We start from the raw sequence: 20,446 nt of genomic DNA, 5'->3' as shown, positions 1-20,446 counted from the left end.
AACAGTTTTAAGGGAATTTTTGTATATTATATGATATTTCCTCTTTAAAACTCATTTAGTAGGTTAAGAAAGAACTTGCGAATTAATGTTTTCCTTATAGGTTTTCCTTATATAAATTTAAACTTTCTGTACTGTTGCTAAATGATTTAGCACAACTAAAATTATTACAGTCTGAAAACTCTAGCATATATTAATTTAGTTTTTTGAAAACTGAAAATTTGTATTTGCTACCAGTCTTTCAAGCAGTGTCAAGTGTTTCGTGTCTTCAAGTGTTTTTGGTCTTTTCAGGTGTTGAAAATTACTCAAAAGCCGCATGCGAATTACCAAAGGGTGTCAGTGTTCTCGTAGCTGATACGATTAGCTCTTTTCGTTTGGAAAACTTGATTTCTAGCCATTGAAAATTCCACTTAAAATTTCGGAGTTTTTTATGTTGAGGAAATTTTTTGCTTGCTCGAAAGGGTGCGTGGATCACCGAAAAAGAAAGAAATGTTCTGTCTGACAAGTTCGCGAACATCCTTATGCCGATCATTTCTTCGCTTATTCTTAAGGGCGGTGCAGTTTTCCACGATAGGTGAAATATGATAATAATTGGTTCCGTGACCTCACGATTGGTGGATCACTATAAATAAAACTTGTATTTTGAATTATGTACTTAATTTCTATTTTGTGTATGCTTCTATGTGAATATTGTGTTTGGAGTAGAGCTGAATTTGTATGTTTGCCTTCCCGTTTACCTAGCTCTTTGACGCACTTATGTAGTTAATTTAAAGTACTGTGTGGTAATTGCATTTTTTTGATTTGATTTTACTAACTGCACTTTTAATCAATTGGTTTGTCTATTTATATTTTTAATGAATTATTTATGAATTATTTTAGTGTCAGAATAATTCTATGTGTTAATTTATCAATTTAAATTATTAACACTAAAAAATTAAAAGTAACAGCTGTGGCTATGATATATAATTATTAATAGGCCTGCTGACATATGAGATAACATAATATTCAAAGCTATTCTTTTACTAGTCCATAAGGAAGATAAGACAGTATGTCCTGATGGATGAATAACAAAACAAATCCTCTAAGATTGTCTCTTGGATCCCGAGTAATTTTCTCTGAGAGATTATGCATATGAAACTCTATTATCAAGCCATTAATTCTTCTAAAAAAAGTAAATTATTACTTTCATTTCAGATATTTTAATAGTTATTAACAAATAAAATTAATTTAATTATGAAATAACCTATTAAAATATACTTTCAGAGGTTAAAGTAACTGTTTAGTAACAAAGAGGAAAACATTTTCACATATCTGAAGCATTAAATGTTTCCAAATTTCTTCTAACTCTCTCCTCTATATTTGCTTACTTGATATTTTACCAATTTTCCCTTAAAAGTTGTTCATGTACACATTGAAGCTGCTTGCATATACCTGACGGTAAGCAAGCCATATTTTGAGTGAGCCATATTTTAAAACATTTTATTTTATATTTATTTTATTTTTATTTTATATTTATTTTTATATTTACTTTATTATATTCATACGAATATATAAATAATCAATTGTTAAATTTCAATCTGAAATATTTTATTCTGTTAAAAGGCATAATCAGATTTACATAATAAAATATTATCTTCTTCTCTTCAGGTGATGATCCCGAGTTTGATAATTACATTCTCCCATATGATTCACTCTTAGAAGGACTTAATGGTAGGTAAAACTTGAAGTTTATTTTTAGATATCAGGTACGAGGCTTTTCAAAACTGAGGTCAGGAAGCATATACAAGTTTTTCAATATTCATTTTCTTCGCACGAAATTTTTTTCTGTTTATTTTATAGAATATTGGAGTACCTCATTTTTTAAGGTTTCTTCTCATAACATTTAAAGAGACGTTATATTACTTTATAAGCAAATAGAAATATATTGCCGCTTTTATTGCAAATTACGGCATGTCAGAACGTGCCCGCTTTTAAATTAAAGTGTCACATATTAAAAAATAATAATATTTAGCCTCCTGCAAATTGTATGTGAAAAGAAAGAGAGCAGTGAATGCAAGGTATATCTCTAGGAAAGTTAAAACCATTATCAACTTAGTTTGCTTTTCACTTCTGTTAGAAAGTTGCTTTTTTAATATATGGTTATTTTAGTAACAGCGACTATATGATTTTTCCTTCTCATACTTCGTGGTCTCAGTTTTGAAAAGCGCTCTGCTTTAAGTGCAAGAATAAGGAATAAAGATTTTGAACTATAAGTATATTGTTATGCGACTGTGAAAATACTAAAATGTGTATTAAATTTAAAACATATATATGTCATGACTCATCAAAAATGTGATAAATTTAAAAAGAAGCTTTAGATTCAACTCTATGTCTTTTCTTCAGTTTCATTTAGACGCAACTTTTGATAATAATAATTGATTAGATTACTATGTTGTTTACTACTTCGGAATTCATAGAAGAATCAGTATATAAGATGTCAGCGAATTCTCTCCCGGTCTGACGTCTGAATTAGTTAAAGTAGTTGTAGATATACTGATTATATAAAATTAAAGCAGGCGAATTTTGGGTTTCTTAAGCAGGCATTCATGAATAACTTTATAGAGAATGTGTCATTATGAATAACTTTATAGAGGATGTGTCGCTCCTACCCATGCATTCATGAATAACTTTATACAGAATGTGTCATTATATTGTAAAATTTAAGCAAGGGTATTATTCACTGTTTCCTCTACGTCGCAAAAGTCTTAAGTGTAACTACAGACAAATTTAGTCTCCGTAAGACTTTATATTGCTTAAGAACGAACTCTTTTCTGGAATTTTTACAGTCAAATTTCCAAATGTGCATTTTAGCTTTCGAGATAATTTTCTTGTAAACTCCTCTTTCTTATATTGGGGAAGAAAAAGAAAAGTTATATCTGAAAATATTTGGAAAATTTAAACTGAAAAAGTACAAAGAACTTGTAAACTGTGAAATTCAAAACTGCCAACTTTGTATAGGAAGCAATGATGAGCTTATTTCCTGATTACCGATAGTGTTTTTTTATCATCTGGAATCGTTCTATTCTAGCTTTCTTTTCTTTTCTCGTATGAGCGGCAAGAAGATATGTTTGCCGGTGTGAATAACTACGTTATTTCGAAAGCCTATCTTACGGAAATCTAGAGCAACAAATACGGAATAGCTGTATATTACAGAATTGTAGCTTTATATAACTGCTGTAGTGACTTGTACAGTGGCAATGATAGCACCTGGCAACGCTCATGTGCCTCCTAAATCTGACTGAATCCAAATCTGTTGGATATGACTCCGCTAAACAGGGCCGTTGTGGCTTTTATGGACTTTACTCACCCAGTGATTATTTGTTGTCTTTGAATGTTCGTAATGAGTTACTAGAATGTAAGATATCCGAAACGTGTTGTGTGTTGATTGTAGGTTCAGTGTCTTGCACTTGAAGTTTTAAGTGATGGGAATGAAGAGGAATGTATAGAATTTTAACTCTATCAGTGAATGAAAGAACATGAATTTTCCTAGATTTAGTAAACTCCCTTAGTTTTAGTATATATTTACGTTTATTACAAAATGCTAATTGTTAAAATGCTAATTGTCAAAAGCTAATTGTTACCAATTTGAACTAGAGTTAGTACTGGAAATGCAACTTACAAATTGTTGAGAAAAAGATAGAACTGATGACGGAAAATAGTAGCTGCTACTGAGATTTGGATGTTGTATCTTCAAATCCTTTTGTAAAAAAAATGTAACAAAAATAGATATGGGAAATATATATAGTTATTAGGCCAGAGAGAGGAACTTAGATGTTTGCATTCTGATAAAAGTCAAGAAATCATCGCTTGAATGTTACTTGAAAATTTGACTTTACTGCAATGGAGATGTGGTTGCAGGAAAACTATTTATACAGGTATTAACAGTATGGGAAACAAAATCCGATAAAGTCCGAAGAAACGAAGACTCACAAAGAACATAATAAATAAATAAGCAGTGCCGATTTATATAGAAATTACTGTAGACGTGCAAAGATTTGAACATTAAGTGAGGTATCTAAATGATACATTTATATAAAAGAAGAAGTGTGAGGAAAAATAATCTTATAAAATAGCTAAAGAAGACTTTAATAATTAAATACAAAAATGAAAAAAAAAATATGATAATTTTAAAATTGACTGTTAGAAATATTTCAAAGATAATTCGTAAAAGTATAGAGTTCTAGGAGAAGAGTTTATCTGCTTTAACAAGAATACAATAATAAAGCTATATATTATGTGGGCTTAGAAAGGAGATGGTAAAAAATTGGAAAAAAAATGGTGAATTACAGAATAGAATGTAACTAAGATAGAACATAAAGACATAAAAGTTTACTTAATATTGAGCTAAAAAATAAAGTTCACTGAGTGATAACAATTAAAGTAATAAACAATTGTATCGAAGTTCTTTAACAAACAAATTTGCGAATTCAAATAGAAGGGACTTCAGATATACGGATTAAAGCATTTCTTAAAAATAAAGACAAGAAGACTTGAGAAATAGCTAAATTCCCACAGTATGCTTGAGTTCTGCTCGCTATTTAATCCTCATGTTTTTATATAAAGAGTCATGTAAGCAAATTATGGATTCTATTAAAATGGTACTCTATTAAAAAGTAAATAAATTTGTTAGTTGTTTCCTAAATTTCTCACTTTGTTACATATATAACTCGCGTTATATTTTATAATGTGCGTTTCGTTAAATTTTCATTTTAGTTTACAATTTAAAAATCTTCCATATGCATTGACAAACATCCTAGCGCTTAATAAGAAAATAAATATAACATGCCTCTAAAAGGCAAAGTCTGAGAAATGGTAATTTTTTAACTCGAGTAGATGATTAGTATCTTGTTAACATAACGTTACACGACACAAAAGAATATAAAGGTAGATGCATACCTTTCTAACTAAAAGGCATTGCTATAAAAAATTGAAGCATGCTATGAAAAGATATGCTATATGAAAAGATATGAAAAGTTTTGCTTTGATCACCGGCGCATTGCATGCAATTCAAAGTTAGGTATTTGTAACAAAAGCATAAGCCCTGAAAAGGCAGTTAAAGGATTATGCAAATTTGGTTAGATTTAGACAAAAATCAATCATAACTGTAAAAACTGAATGATCATCTATTTAACGAAATTGTCTCTCTAGAAATTGGTTTTAATTTTAAGAATTTAAGTATTCAAAGAAACTTTGACCATGAAACTGGGACAGGTGTTTGATGCTTCGTGTAGAGACAAAAGTTCTCACTTAAAGATTGTCTAGAAAAGGGTCCAACTTAGTTGAAACAAATTATTCCTATAATTTTAAGATTTCGCAAGCATAGAATAGGAGTTATTTCAGACATAAGAAAGGCTTTTTTTGCAAATGTAGGTGAATAAGAATGATCGAGATTTCTTAAGATTTTTATGGTGGAAGGACTTCGACAAGGAAGAACGTAGACAATTGCATCACATATGTTCCTGATAAGGAAACGCTCAATCGATTCATTGAGGAATCGAAAGAAATATTAGATTCTGCGTCATTCAATCTGAGAAGGTGGGAGCACACTTCCCTTTTGAAATCTAAAGAGAGTGTAGAACCTACTCCAGTGTTGGGAATTTTGTGGGATAGACTTTTCTGTGATGTGAAGACTGCTTCTGACAAAACACTTCAGGAGAAATTGCATGCACTTAATACACTGCGCATTCTATATTTATATAAATTGTTAAGGTAATAACTAATTGGCCAGACTATTTTCGTAATTGGCAATTTTTATGGCTGCTCAAAAGGAGGATTATTTACGCTCTGGGTTCTCACTCTACCTCTCTGCTCTTGCATTCACTTCTGCTAATACATTTTTTCTTTCATTTTTTTTTTCATTTTTATATCTTTGCAATTAAGCATCGTTTTCTTCGCACTTATGGCACATATCGTTCAACAGCAAAATTATAAGATATTTAAAAACAGCAAATCTTTCGAATTCTCGATTGAGTAAGAGGTTTGCTGTACATATTTTTATTTTTGCTACATTGTTTCTTTAAAAACTGGCCGCACTAAAATAGTTTTCATAAAAAAGAAAAGTATGTAATGATTTTAATGAATCTAGCTAGTGTAATTTCATAAAAATATTAAATACTTCTAATTAGATATCTCATGATTTTAATACATGTTTAATTAAATTAATCACATTAAACACAATAACTGTGTTTATTGCTTTTAAATTGCTTAATTTACTACTCAGTAATTTTACGGTTTAAATTTGAAACTATCCTACTCTTTACTGAATGGTTACACGTGGAAAACTGAAAGGTAAATATCTTAAATTTTTCCGAATGGCAACAATTTCGCTCGTTGGAGAAAAAATGCTTTATTTCGAACAATGCTGCCATTCCTCGCTTTCTAATCAAACGTTTATTAAAAAATTTATTAAATATATTAAAAATAAGTATGAAAAAAATAATAAAACAATTCGGAAATAAAAATTCACACTTCTACCTGCACATATTCGGGTGGAGGACTACTTTATTTAAAATATGATGGCTGTAAGTAGCGTTCTTTTTTTTCACAATGCGACGAACATACATACATGCATGCAAATTATTCATTATATAATTTCTTTAAAAAAATGCAGGACGATAATATTTGGTGGAAGCAATTTGAAAAGTGACACACAGTTTCTAGTGAACGAAAGTAAAATTCGGTTTCGAGAAAAATAGTTTTTTTTTGCCTAAAAATAAATCAAATTTTTAATATTTCTTATTTGTTTATGGTCTATTATTTTAAGAAATTACAGCATTAAACTTTTATATTAAAAATAAGAACCTATCTTAAAATATGAAAGTACATATTTTATTCATCAAGTAGGACAATAAATTTAGCTATGAAGTTGCAAATGACAGGTCTAATTACACAGCTCGCGGCACAGCATTCTCAACTCAGCATAATAGCTGCAACTCATTTGCATTCATAGGTGAATTCTTTGAAGTATTCAAATATGAATGGAGCAGTGAAGCCAACTTATATATTTCTACTTAACTACTACGAATAACGTACGGATGTCTTTTAAGTTTCGAAAGACCGAAAACGAGCTTCCGACGTATTCAATAGGAAGTTATTTACTGTCGGCGAAAACTGATTCACTCTTTTATAGCCTATGATGTCTGAGAACAAGATGAAGGATATAGACGTGATACTAACATGTTTGTTAGTCAAAGGAATGATTGAAAAATGTATACGTACCTAGCGGATGAAAAATTAGAAAGTTTTAGTTCGAAATTGGTTTTAATTCTAGGTGATGTTTTAGCGATTTTGTATTGATGTGGTCTACTAGAGGTCGCGTAGGTAAGATCACTGCGTTTCTGTAGCTCAGCCCAGACTCAGCTCCTAATAAATAAATGGTTAAATGGGGACGTTATTCATATTTTTCTCTATGCATAACATAAGTACGAGCCAGTTTCCCATAAAACGTGCTCCATAAAGTCAGCCTTTTTAAACCAAATAACCCTCGATTGCTTTGCAATATCAATAACAATTTGCAATTTAACTTTCCAAATGTTACAGAAATGATATTTTAGTTTTACATTTGATATGGTTTATTAATTTGCGCACGTTTGTAAAAACTTGAGCTTAGAATCAGGACTTTCTTTTAGAGTTGACATATTGTAGAACCATTAGGTATGTTTTGGAAGCAGGAGAGATGAAAAATAAGCAACGCCTTAGCCGGGAATCGAACCACGGACCTCTGGAATACGTGCCTAGTGTGCAGACCACCACACCACGAAAGCATGCCAAGAAGGCGGGAGAAATACCTTATATACTTCCCCTTTTAAAGGGCGAATGGGTTTTTTAGAGGAGACAATCGCCAAATCCTGGGTGTGGAGAATAATCATCCACCCCCTTTTAGTTCGGGCGCCACTGTACAGCTATTAGGTATTTTTAGAAGCAGGAGAGATGAAAAATAAGCAACGTCTTTGCTGGGAATCGAACCACGGACCATTGGGAAACGCGCCTAGCGTGCAGGCCACCCCACCACGAAGGCATGCCAAAAAGGCTGCAGAAATACTTTATAATGTACGCTTCAATCAGCTAACATTCAAGCAGGAAACTGAAAACCAGCTGCAAAAAGTTTCTATGTGAAATGTCAGTTTGCATACGATCGTTTTATTGCTTGAGAGTAATCCGCAACTGAAAATGGTGCGACCTGTCACATAAATGTAACTGTAAAAACTAACCATATTGCTCGTTATATAGCGATGTCGTAGTGGTGATCGTAAACAGCGGGAGGATACCATAACACAGTGTCTTAATACGCTGTATGTATTTGTATTGTTATACTTGAATTTAACTATTTCTAGTGAGAGTGACGTAATTCGATACATCAGATGAATCAAAAGGTAGGTCCCTTGGAAAACTCTTTCTGATAAATAATATTTACATGCGCATACAACTGAAAGATAAAATGTATACTAATGAAAATAAGTCTTATTGCATCACTGAAAACGCATTGCAAAATACTACTTTCACTTTGCTGTTTGAGTAAACAGCAAAATGAAAAAGAAAACTTGACATTTTATTGTAACATCAAAACGATAATAATTAGCACACATGATAAAAAAGAGAGGAAACATAGTTCCAACTAGTTTAAAATATCAAGAAATTTCCTCTTTAAAGGAAAGAACATCGCATATTCATTTCCAAAACTATAAAATCGTCTATTCTTGAAAATTTGCGATGAATATAATTCCAGCAATTACATGATAATACGAAATTCTTTCTTCGATTGGGAGGAATTTCCGCAGATTCGCTTCTAAATACAAAAAGCCATTCGCTCTTGAAATTTCTTAACGAAATATAACTGCAACAGTCCGAGATTATATTTCATTCATTCGCATCTCAAACACAAGTTGATACTACAAACTTCCTCCTTAAAATAAGGATGAATATTACAAATTCAGTCGCAAAAATTAAGAATCGCCTTTTTTCTAATGTTCACAGTGATATACTGCTCCAGAATTTACAAGATGTCACAAAATTCGTTTTTGCAATAGGAAAGGACATGCAAATTCAGTTCCAAAAATACTAAACCACTTATTCTCTTAATTTTACAATAAAATGTAGCTTTAGGAGCTCCACCATATCACAAACTTTCGCCCCTTTTGAAATGTGAATAAATATCGCATATTCAATTCCAAAAATACAGAATTTTCTGCTCTTGAAACTTTTCAAAAGAATTAAAACTTCAATACAACACTTATCCTTGAAGTGGGAATGAATAGGATGGATTCAGCTTCAGAAAAATAGAATCACCTGCTAACAAAGTTCACAACATTTGGTTCAAAAATACGAAGAACTGCAAATTCGGCTTCTGAAACGCATTGCACGCTCAAATCTAAATTAACTGCTGAACTAAAGACAGAATTGACTGGCTATTTTCACGGCTTTTTTATCATCTCGTAAAAAGTTATGGAGAAAGCGAAAATGATTGCTGAAATTTTCTAATAAAACCCTACACACGTTTCTGCTTTTCTAATGGGTTCTTGAAATAATGCAAAACATCACCAAGTCCTAGAATAATTTGTTTTTGGTGATGGAATTTGTCACTGGGGAGAGATGTTTAGGCGAAAAAGATTCTGTGGGCAATTTCCCCTTTCCCTGTACAGTTATTTTCAGATTTCAAATATCGTCTGGGGAGAATTTAGCATACTAAAAGTAATTAATAACTCAACACATAAATAACAATTATACAGAAATTAGAAAATAATAAAATTACCAGAAAAATATGCACAGAAAAACAATAAAAACGATTTAAGGCATAAAAATAAGTATACTTGTTCCGTCATTGGTAATTAGTGAACTGTGTTCTAAGAATTTAAAGAAGTTTCAGACTCGTAATCTTGACTGAAATTTATTTATTTTCCTTCTTGCAGACGCCACGTAGGCTGAAGAACGGTGACTTGCCAAACACAGCGAAAACTCGAATTTTACCCTGCTTTATTCATGCACCTCTCAAAAAATTTTTTGAAAGACTAAATATCAGTTTAGTTTACCCAAAGGAGAGAATATCGATTCCTTATATTAATGACACCAATAATAGGAGAACATGACTTATATACAGATGGCTCCGGGATTGGAGAAGAAATTGGATTGAGTTCTGTTGTGTATTTTCATGGATGTGAAATACAAAATAAAAAAATATAAACTAGAGGTATTCAACTCTGTTTATATAGCTGAATTATCCTCCATCTTAAACGCGGTGAATTGGATAAAAAGAAACTCGTCAAAGCAGCACACAATTCAAATTTATTCGCATTCCCTAGCAGCATTAGAAAGCCTCTCTGGCTCGGACTTGCCGAGTTTTCGATATTCAAGAAGTGAAAGAACTCTATAGGGATCTTTCCACAAAACATCAAATAAACCTTTCTTGGGTGAAAGTCCACGTTTAATGTGAGGGAAACGAGGGGGCGGACGCCCCTTGCAAAAGAGGCTGCTATTGAGATAAATATAGAAAAAGTAGATTATTGGGGCTTTAAACGGAAAGCAATAAAGAAAATGGATGTAGATATGTATAAAGAATGGAATAAAAAATGGAAAGATTCAAACTATAGAAAAGGCTACTTGGATAAATTGAAATCTTGGAAAAAATGGAAATCATAACCGATAAAGACCTTTGACAGATCCTTTCAGGTCACGGTAGATTCTCGGCATACCTAAATAGATTTAAAATTCAAGAAAACGCGAACTGTTTACTTTGCAGAACAGACGCTATGTTGAAGAGTAAAAGAAGTAAAAGAGTAAGAGAAGGGAAATAACAGACGCTATGTTGAAGAGTGTGAATTAGCAAAAGACCTTAGGAGTATCAAGAAGGACACCAAAGACCTGATTTATGGAAATGAAGCAAAATACGTAGCAAAAGAGATCATGGAAAGAATTAATAAAAGCCTGGTTACAATTATAATAGAACAATAACAAAGAACACCCAATATGTTCTTCTGTTGGAGACTTCTGCCTTATAGTATAAACCCGACCAACGATTGCGAAAATAAAGGTCTTTGGTCGTAGACATATATTTCTAATTAAATAAGTATTTTAAATGACGAAAATATTCATGTTTTGGATATTTCCAATTAAAACATAATTTAAGTTTCGGATAAATAAGGAAATCTTTCTTTGAATAAGGTCTCCCGTTTTTTTTTTTTTTTTTTTTTTTTTTTTTTTACTTATACTTGGGAAAGCTTTAAATTCGTTATGGAAAACTAAAAGTACGAGAAATTTAAATCCTGTACCACAAAACATGAAAGGAATATTTAATTTAAAACATTTGCAATTTCTAATGTCATCTTCAACTTGGCTTGAGATATCGGTTAGAATAATTCGCGGAAATAAGTTTAAATGAAGTGCAGCAAAGAAGTATGTGTAATTTAATTAACGTACAAGGAAGTCGTGTTATTTACATCAGATGTTTTGCTATTGCAAAAGTATACGACATATATTTAACATTAAGAAAAACCAAGCAAAATGAACTGGGTCCTAGTCATGATCCAGTACTTATAGAAAGGCATATATTCTTAAAAGACACGTTTTCATTGCTTTAGTCATTTTTCAAAGAATTCATCGCAGCGAAAACACTGTAAATAGGCACGAAAATTCACTGAAGAATAGAATGAATATAATCATTTGAAATCTAAATTATTATTTACAGATGAATTATTACTTCATGTTTAAAGTATAAATTTTTAGCAGAGATAATGAAATGAAAAACTAAGATAGAAAAATAATAGGGAAAGAAAAAATGTTCACTTTTCTGAAAACTAAATTGGGCATGTGGCTTTGTATAACTGAAAGGCGAACTTCCCTCGTTAATAATGCACAATTTTCGTTTTGCATGGATGGTCGAATTCTCCGACATTCCGATTAGAGTGTAATTTTCATTGACGAATAGCAGTGGAAGAAATTGATTACGAAAATAAGACTTAAATTATGTTGCAAGGTAAAACCTCTATTTTGTAACAATAAGAAATTCTTGTGATTTGTATTTTTCGTTGGCAGTTATTAATACTTTTTTCTTTCGTTGGTATTTGAGCTCAGTTGCCTCGATTATATAACTTTAAATTCCTCTAGTAATAACAGTAGTAAGTAATTGAATTCGTTGAATAAAATACTTCTGTGCTGTATATTTGTAACCTTGAGCAGAATGCTTCATAGGTGTAGAGGTATTTTATTCTGACATGTATTATTATGCACACATGTTTAAAAAAATACTTCATAAATTCTGAAAATGTAATACGTATGTATTGTATGATATCTACCATGCCTTAAGAACGCCTAACATATGAAAAAATAAATATAAGGAATTTTTTTAACTTGTAAGATAATCTCAGAAATTGGTATTTTTCAAATGAATGCTAAAATATATAATTATTGTAGCACACGTAAAATTTATCATCATTTGTTTCTCCTGTAATGATTTTTACTTTCTTTGTAAGAAAAGGAAGTAAAGGAAAGTCCTTGGAAGTAAAAGAAGTATTGCAATAGAGAAAATGTTCGGGTATCATATTTCAAGCAAAATATGCATTTTGACCCATTTCGAATCCATTTGAACGATGTTTATGCATAACATCTGTACATACGTACAGAATAAATGACTTTTTTCTCAAAACAGATTATAAAATGGATTCAGAAGAGATTTTTTGTGTCGTCTGTACGTAGGTACGTATGTATTATTCAAAACATTAACATTACTTGTGTAACTCAAAATCGAGTAGCCCAACTCGTGTAATTTTGTATATGGGATTGTTATAACACATAGATGTGCATCTCACTTTTCGGTTGCAATTGGCTGCATTAAAAGTATATATGTATATATATATATATATATATATATACACTTTAAATTCAGATCTATCTATCAGGGTGGTTCAAACTTATAAGTCAAAAATAAAAAGACAGGTAGAGGAGTCCTAAGTAAGGAGATTTTGTATAGGAATGTGTGTGCGGTAATGCCGTATTGAACTGGTAGACAGCGCTGATGAGTGCTGCGTATAAAAGCCTTTCGTTAGCTGGGTTCTTCATTTCTCGTGCAACATGCATTTTTACACCTATTCAGAGCTTAATCAATGCAATACTTCATGGATTACCAATGCAATGTAATGGATTACACCAACGCAATGCTTCATGTATCTCGAACAACATGCATCGTTACACCAATGCAGAGCTTGCCGACATACATTAAATGTATGGGGCTGCACAAGGAAATAGATTATCTGCTTAAAAGACATACAGGTAGCGAGAGATTCCCGGATAGAAATCAGCCGGATTGTAGAACATTCGAGCGTCTTCACCGGAAGTTAAGCAAGAGTGGATCGTTTTATGCATCCAGGCGTGTTACTGGCATTTGAAGATAACACAGAGTTCCTGCAGTGGAAGAAGGAATGTTAAATACAGTAAGGGATAATCCTTGATCAAGCTCGAGAGCTGAAGAACTTGTTTTGGGTGTGAGCCATGCAACTGTTTCGAGGAACTTTACATGAAGAGAGAATGCATCCGTATCATTTACAAATAGTGCAGGCAATAACCCCTGATGATTAACTTCCACGTCTGAACTTTGCCCGTTGGTGGACCAATGTGGTTCCAGCACAATGGAGCCCCAACTCACTTCAGCTGGAACATCGAGAATCACCTGTACGCTGTCTACGGCCATTATTGGATAGGGCGGGGCGGACCAGTTCCTTGGCCACCGCGTTCTTCTGATTTAACCTGCTTCGAGTTTTTTCGTTTGGGGTCATAATAAAGCCTCGTGTAAGAGAATCCGGTTACATCTACAGAAGATATTTTTTTCGCTTGTCTGTTGCTGCTGGACATGTGCTCGGCATACCTGACGTCTTTTTTAATGTAACCCAATCCATGCGTCGTCGTTGTGAATCTTGTATCACTGTTGGTGGCCGATCTTTTGACACATATGGTAAACTGTTATTTTTTTCTTTGTCCTTACTTGTGTTTTTAGTTCCCTAGATTCATACTGCTTTACTTGCTAGCGCTTTAATGCGCACATGCATTTCTATACGAAATCTGCTTATTCAGGTCCCCTCTATCTGCCTTTAAGTTTTTACATATAGTTTTGAACTACCCTGATATATATATATATATATATATATACCCACTTTATTCGGCTCGGTAAGCACAGTTTTTTGGTAAATTATACATACATTGGTAAATTGGGAATTTTTTGCTTTAAAAGTGACTGAATTGGGTTGTTCTTATGTTCCAGTTAAGGTTTTTATGCTTTTAATTAATCTGCATGCAATCGTTGTAAAATTATCAACAATTTAAAAGTAGCTTAAGTGGTACTAAGCCTGACGAAGCCAAAAATTTGCTTACATTTGAAACTCTCAGTAGAATACTGAATTAAGTCAGTTTTTGCACCAAATTCAGTATCTTTTTCCGAGTGGGAACAAAAGTAAACTTTCAATTATACGCACCGAAATTCTTTCTTCCTTCCCGCTGGTCAAATTATTTGTTTTTTGCGTAAAAACTCTAATTTTAATTGTAGAAATTGTTTTTTAACTGTTGTAATCGTATTTGGTTTTTTATGTTTTTCTATATTTTATAAGTTTTAATGAAGATGTTATGAGTTTTTATGTATTTTCCCTTTGTCACGAAGGGAGAACTGGATTACTTGAATGAGAAATATATCTCTAATGAAATTAGAAGAAATAAGTTTAAATGAAATGCAGAAAAAATATGTATATAATTTAATAGGCCGTACAAGGAAGTCATGTGATGCCCACATCAGATTTTTTAAAAATAATTGTTATCTGAGAATTTTAGATTACAATATAACAACCTAAAATAATTGAGCATTAAAATACATTAATATACTAAAATGTTAAATAAATATTTAAAAAAATTTTAATGTAAAATTCGTATTAATATATATAAATTCTAATGAAATTTCGGTATGCATAGTTTAACATCTGAATAGATTTTAGTTTAATATCTGAATCAATTTTAAGCCAAGCTATTGCGATAAATCTAAGAGTTCAAGAATTAGACCCCAAAATTAACGTTAATGAACGGAACGTATTTTATTCAAAATGACTTTGAGTGGCAGAAAAAAGTCTACTGTGGTATCACTTCATTGGGAATTAATGCTAACACTTAATTACATCAGGAAAAAAAAACAGTGCTGGAGGCTTGAAATAAATGTTTCCCTCAACTTACAATGATTTTATTTTGCCAGATCTGAAATCATTTCTCTTCGAACAATAGCTTTTACGAGGTTTCTAAATCGTATTAAGAAGATACCGAAATTTAAATGTCACTGATGAAAATTTCCTGCTGAATGCCGTATAATTTTTTTTTTTTTAATCATTTTAAGAAAGATTTGAATTGAAAAAAAAAAAAAAATCAGAAAGGTTTCAGATTTTAAAGGGCGTCCAAAAGGGTTTGTTAAAGTTTTTTACGCTCTCACTGAGCTCGCAATCTACCAGCCTGCAGTTATACTCACTCCTACTAACCCCCATTTTCTTGGTCTTTTTAGCCTTATTATTAAGCATCATTTTCTTCGCCCTTACACCATATACAATTCAATAGCAATACTGCAAAAAATTTAAAAGCAGCTTAGAAGTATACGTTTAGAATTCCCGATGAAGCGTTAAGTGTTAGCATATACTTCCCCACATAGCACAAAAACATCCTTGGGATATCCCGAGGATGTTGCTCACGGGATATGCGCACATCCCGGAATATCCTGCGAACGAATCCGAAACACCTCCTCCCGAGTGCTTAATGTCACATCCCGGGATATCCTCAGGACATCCTAACTAAGTCCCATTGACAGCGTGCGGGATGTTATTAGGATATGAACTCCTACTTACTACATCCTCAGGACATCCCGGGATATCCCACTAACCTCCTAAACACATCCCATTATATCCTAAAAACATCCTATCTATGTCCCATCGACAGCGTATGGGATGTTATTAAGATTTAAAGTCCTACTTACTACATCCTCAGGACATCCCGTAATAACCCAGTGTCCTCCTAAACTCATCCTCCCTAGTGCTTAATGTCACATCCCAGTATATCCTTAGGACATCCTATCTAGGTCCCTCAGACAGCGTATGGGATGTTATCAGGGTTTGAAATACTAGTTACAATATCCCTTTAACCTCTTAAATACATACTCTCAACTGCTTAATGTTACATCCCAGTATATCCCCAGAAATCTTCTTTATATTCCAGTGAAAGTGTGTGAAGGTGTTGTGATAACCTGAAACTTGCTTATTTTCCACAGACAGTCTCAGGTCCATCTGTGGTTACTATGGAAAAATAAGAAACGTTAAGAATATTTATACAATTTATTTTCTAATTTGAATTTCAATTTATTTAATAATTTGTAAATATATCTAAAACTGAGCAAGAGACTTGAAATGAATTATTAATACAAAATATTATAAGAGAAAATTTTGCTTTAAAATATTAAAAATCTTTCGATCATTTTTAACCATTCAATAGCCCAAAACTGAATTCTTCGATATATTCATAATTAAATTATTCTACAAATTCAGTTCTGACTTCAGTTAATTTGTATTCAAAATTCAATAATAAAATTAAGCATTTAATAACCTTTAAGTAGTGGACCAGATGTGTGTAAATTTTGAAATTCTGAACTTAAGTCGGTTATGTTGATTGAACCATTATTCATGGCTATAATATGATTAAACAGTTCATGAGTTCGTCTTGCTATTTGCTGTAATGGAGCGGAAGATTTTCTAATCAATTTTTTTATAGAAGATATATAGCTTTCAAATTTAAATGCACTGTAATTATCTAACGGCCCAAACATTTTTACATCTTCGCAAATATGCAGTAGGCCGTGAACATTATGAGCAATATACTGTTTTTCATAATAAAGCCGAAAATTTACTACGAAGAGTTTTAATAGAGACTGTGCGTATTCATCAATTGCCGTCTGATTCTGTATTTTGCATAAGAGTCTAATCGAAATGTGAAGTAGTAAAAAATGATCATGTAGCTTTTTGTTAAATTAAAAAAAATAATAATAAATGGGCTAGCGTACAGTAAAAATTGACGGTATTCTGTAGCTTTCCAATGTTTCAATTCTTTTAGAGTTGGTTCCTTGGTTTTCTTGCAAATTCAATTGGTACATAAGGCTTTAAAAACTGGTCATTTAAAAAAAAAATCAGTTCAACATTTTTATGTGGTAATCGTGCTTGTAAGATGCCTCCGCCTATCCTAATAGTAATCATTTTTTGTACTACTCCTAAGCACACAAGGGACATAAAGTCTAACGGAATATTTATTAGTCCTATATTTGGAATATTCCTTACAATGGGATAATCGTTTTGGTAATCGTCATCAGTCAGTTCTTCTTGAGACATAAAAGTTCATATTCCGAATCACAGTTTGAAATGGAACTTAAAGAATATTTGCTAGCGCGAAAATTCGACACAGTCCTTTTTCATAATTAAATACTACTTCATCTTCTGACCGATAATATACGTTGATTTATTCTGCTGTAAATCCGTCTTTTAGATATCTGAGATAATTTTTTTTAGTTCTGATCATTTTTTGTAGAATAAAAGAAACATTTAGAAACCGTTGGGTGCGTTTTGCGACTTTGTTGTGAAGGGATGTTTCCCTTGTAGGGGGATACAAAAGAAGGGAAGGTCTGACACATAAATCTGCCACGTTAACAAAAGAGAAATCTTCTTGTGGCATCGGCTACAGAAAAAGTGCTCAGAGGTGTTACATTCTGAGCGGAGCTCGGTTTCTCAAAAGCAAAGAAAATTTGAGAAGCAATTTTACGACCAATGATAATGATGATCAAAACTTTAAGATTTTCAACTTCAATTGTTATTTATAGTATAAAATAAAGTAATAAAACTGCTGAGTTTAAAGAACGCGTTTAATTTAAAAATTAAATCATTTTAATTTAAAGTTTGAACATCTATATAATCCGTTATCTAATTTTGGGTTTTCATAACAACGTTTAACTTTGTGTTATATACCTTGAAGAAACGTGTTTACTGCATTTTCTGGATGTTACAAATAAATTAATAAAGCAGCAATTATTGTTAAATTATGAGGAGTCATGTAGCATTGTCGGCATAACGTATAAGACTGCAGAGCGCTGGATATATTTTTTTTCGCGCTTTGTTTAGCAAAGACCGAATATGTGTATGGTTAAAGTGGTAGCAAAGTGAGGTTTGAGGAGAGTAAGAACTTAATGTTAGTTCTTCCCATTCTCAAACCTTATTTTCCTATTACAGAGAGGTAAAAAATAAGTTACTTCTTACCTCAGTCGCTTTGGAAAACTAATTCTCATTATTAAAGAACTTACCAGAAAATGAACGAAGAAACTGCAATGAATTTTTTAGCCCAATAAAATTATTCTTCTGTTTATAAATTCAAATTAAAGCAAGTTAAACCTCGTACAGACTAGTTTTTAAATGCGTCTGTAAACTAAAATTTCGTTTGTTTTAAAAAAATATATATTGTTACTTATTACTGCATAGCACTAAACATCATTCATTACTAATATAATAGTGTAACAAATCAAAAAGTATTTTTTTTCTTTTGCAGTTTCAAAGTATAGTTATTTCTATGCTAAGAACTATCGGTGAATTTAATAGAATACTTTTATAACTTGATATTTCTGATTAGTGCCTCAGAGACGGGTAAGTGATTATATTGACCGATTGCTGTACAGAAGGGCTCAAGTTCGAATGCCATATAAGGCATGGATGCACATCATGCCCATCTGTTCATAGGAAAATGTCTTCGTAAAAGGTTTTCTTAGTTAACCTGTAACGTACATAATATTTGTGTTCAAAGATATTAGAAAAGTATCTAAAATAATGTTTACAAAATATATTTTGTAGCAATTAGAATTTAATCGTAAACACACTTTCAATATGAAAATCAAAAACGGATGAAAACACGTGCCTATAACTTGTAAGAAAGTTCTCTGATCAATAGGCACTGTGAAACAACAACAAAAATTTGAAAATATTATTATTTAATATTTACAGCCAACATATACAAGACGAAATCCAGTGTAAGCATAACAATTAAATTTTCATATGCAGAATAGGTAATCCATAGAGTAAGATTTCGATTCTTATAACATGACTTGCGTGTGGTACAAGGTTACTTTAATATTTTCAGATATGAGCTTCCATAAAAAGTAAGTACTGAAGATATCTGAGAAACAACATCCTCAGGAGATCTTCATATATCCCGGGACATTACGACTTGAACAGGACATCCTTAAGATGTTGATTTACGAAGTCCTCAGGATATCTGAAAATCAACATCCTAAGGAGATCTTCATATATCCCGGGACATTGAGACTTGAATAGGATATCCTCAGGATGTTGACTTAAGAAGTCCTCAGGATATCTGAGAATCAACATCCTCAGGATATCCTAACTGCTTCCCGGGAGATTGCGACTTAAATAGGATATCCTGAGGATGTCTTGTGTTATGGGGGTTGTATCGTCTCAGTTCTTCGTATTCATATTCAGTTTTTTTATTAAAATGGCTTTGCAATTTTTTTTCTTTTTATTATTAGCGTTTTGTGTGTTTACTATATTTATTAGATAACACGTTTTTGGCTTTACGCCACATAAAATCCCATTCAACAGCAAGATTACAAAATATTTTAAAACAGCATATCTTTAGAATTTCCGAGGCACGAGAATATCTTCTGATATCATTAGAATTGCTGGAGATAACAATGTTTTATTCCGTACAGTGTTGCCACTGGTCACTTTAAAATAGTTCTGTTTCTTAATCAAAAATTCGTTAAAGTTTTACAAAAATATGATTTAGGTAATAAAACAAATCCAAAATTCAAACTTCGAGCTCCTAGGCGCCCATGTTTGAGAGGTCTACATTATTCAAAATGTAATGGCTCTAGGTACCGTTGTTTATTCACTGTATGAGAAACGTACATAAATTCATGCGGATTCTTATTTATTTAATTTTGATGGCAGATTCTTGTTTAATTAATTTATTAACATTTGGTGGCATTAGTTTGAAAAGAGATACAACGCAATGAAGGGTTATGCAGAATGCCATTTAGAGAACTACTATCTCATTCGGGAGCAATATCTCTTTTGGGTTAGATGGCACTATCCGGCATTAACGACAACGATAGCGCCGAGAGGAAAATGTCACAAAGTTTCGATACTGTAAAAAAAAAAATATGTAAATAAGACACACACGGGAACAAACAAAAAAAAGGTTTCAATTATGTAATGGAATTTTAACGGAAATATTTAAAAAATGTACTTACATTAATTTATTTCCAAAAATACAAACTCCTCCTCAACAAAAGTTGTAATTTATTTTTCAAGTAGCCATAAATCAATAATAGCTACTTAATCGCTGTAATGACTGCGAGAAC

At 32.0% G+C, this 20,446-nt stretch overlaps 1 protein-coding gene across 1 annotated transcript in view; it reads left to right on the top strand.

Annotated features, from left to right (window-relative positions):
* LOC118195834 (uncharacterized) overlaps positions 1–20,446 on the top strand; it is a 139,939-nt gene that overhangs the window by 83,773 nt on the left and 35,720 nt on the right. The window contains exon 2 of the mRNA XM_035367167.2: positions 1,645–1,707. Coding sequence (XP_035223058.1) covers positions 1,645–1,707 — 63 coding nt within the window. The remainder of the gene's footprint in view (positions 1–1,644; positions 1,708–20,446) is intronic.

Source organism: Stegodyphus dumicola, chromosome 2 (genome assembly GCF_044657685.1).
Source record: "Stegodyphus dumicola isolate Sdum_Otavi_A_Nest chromosome 2, ASM4465768v1".
Classification (NCBI taxonomy): Eukaryota; Metazoa; Arthropoda; class Arachnida; order Araneae; family Eresidae; genus Stegodyphus; species Stegodyphus dumicola.
The sequence above is the reverse complement of the archived record's forward strand: the minus strand, read 5'-3'. Positions and strand labels throughout refer to the sequence as shown.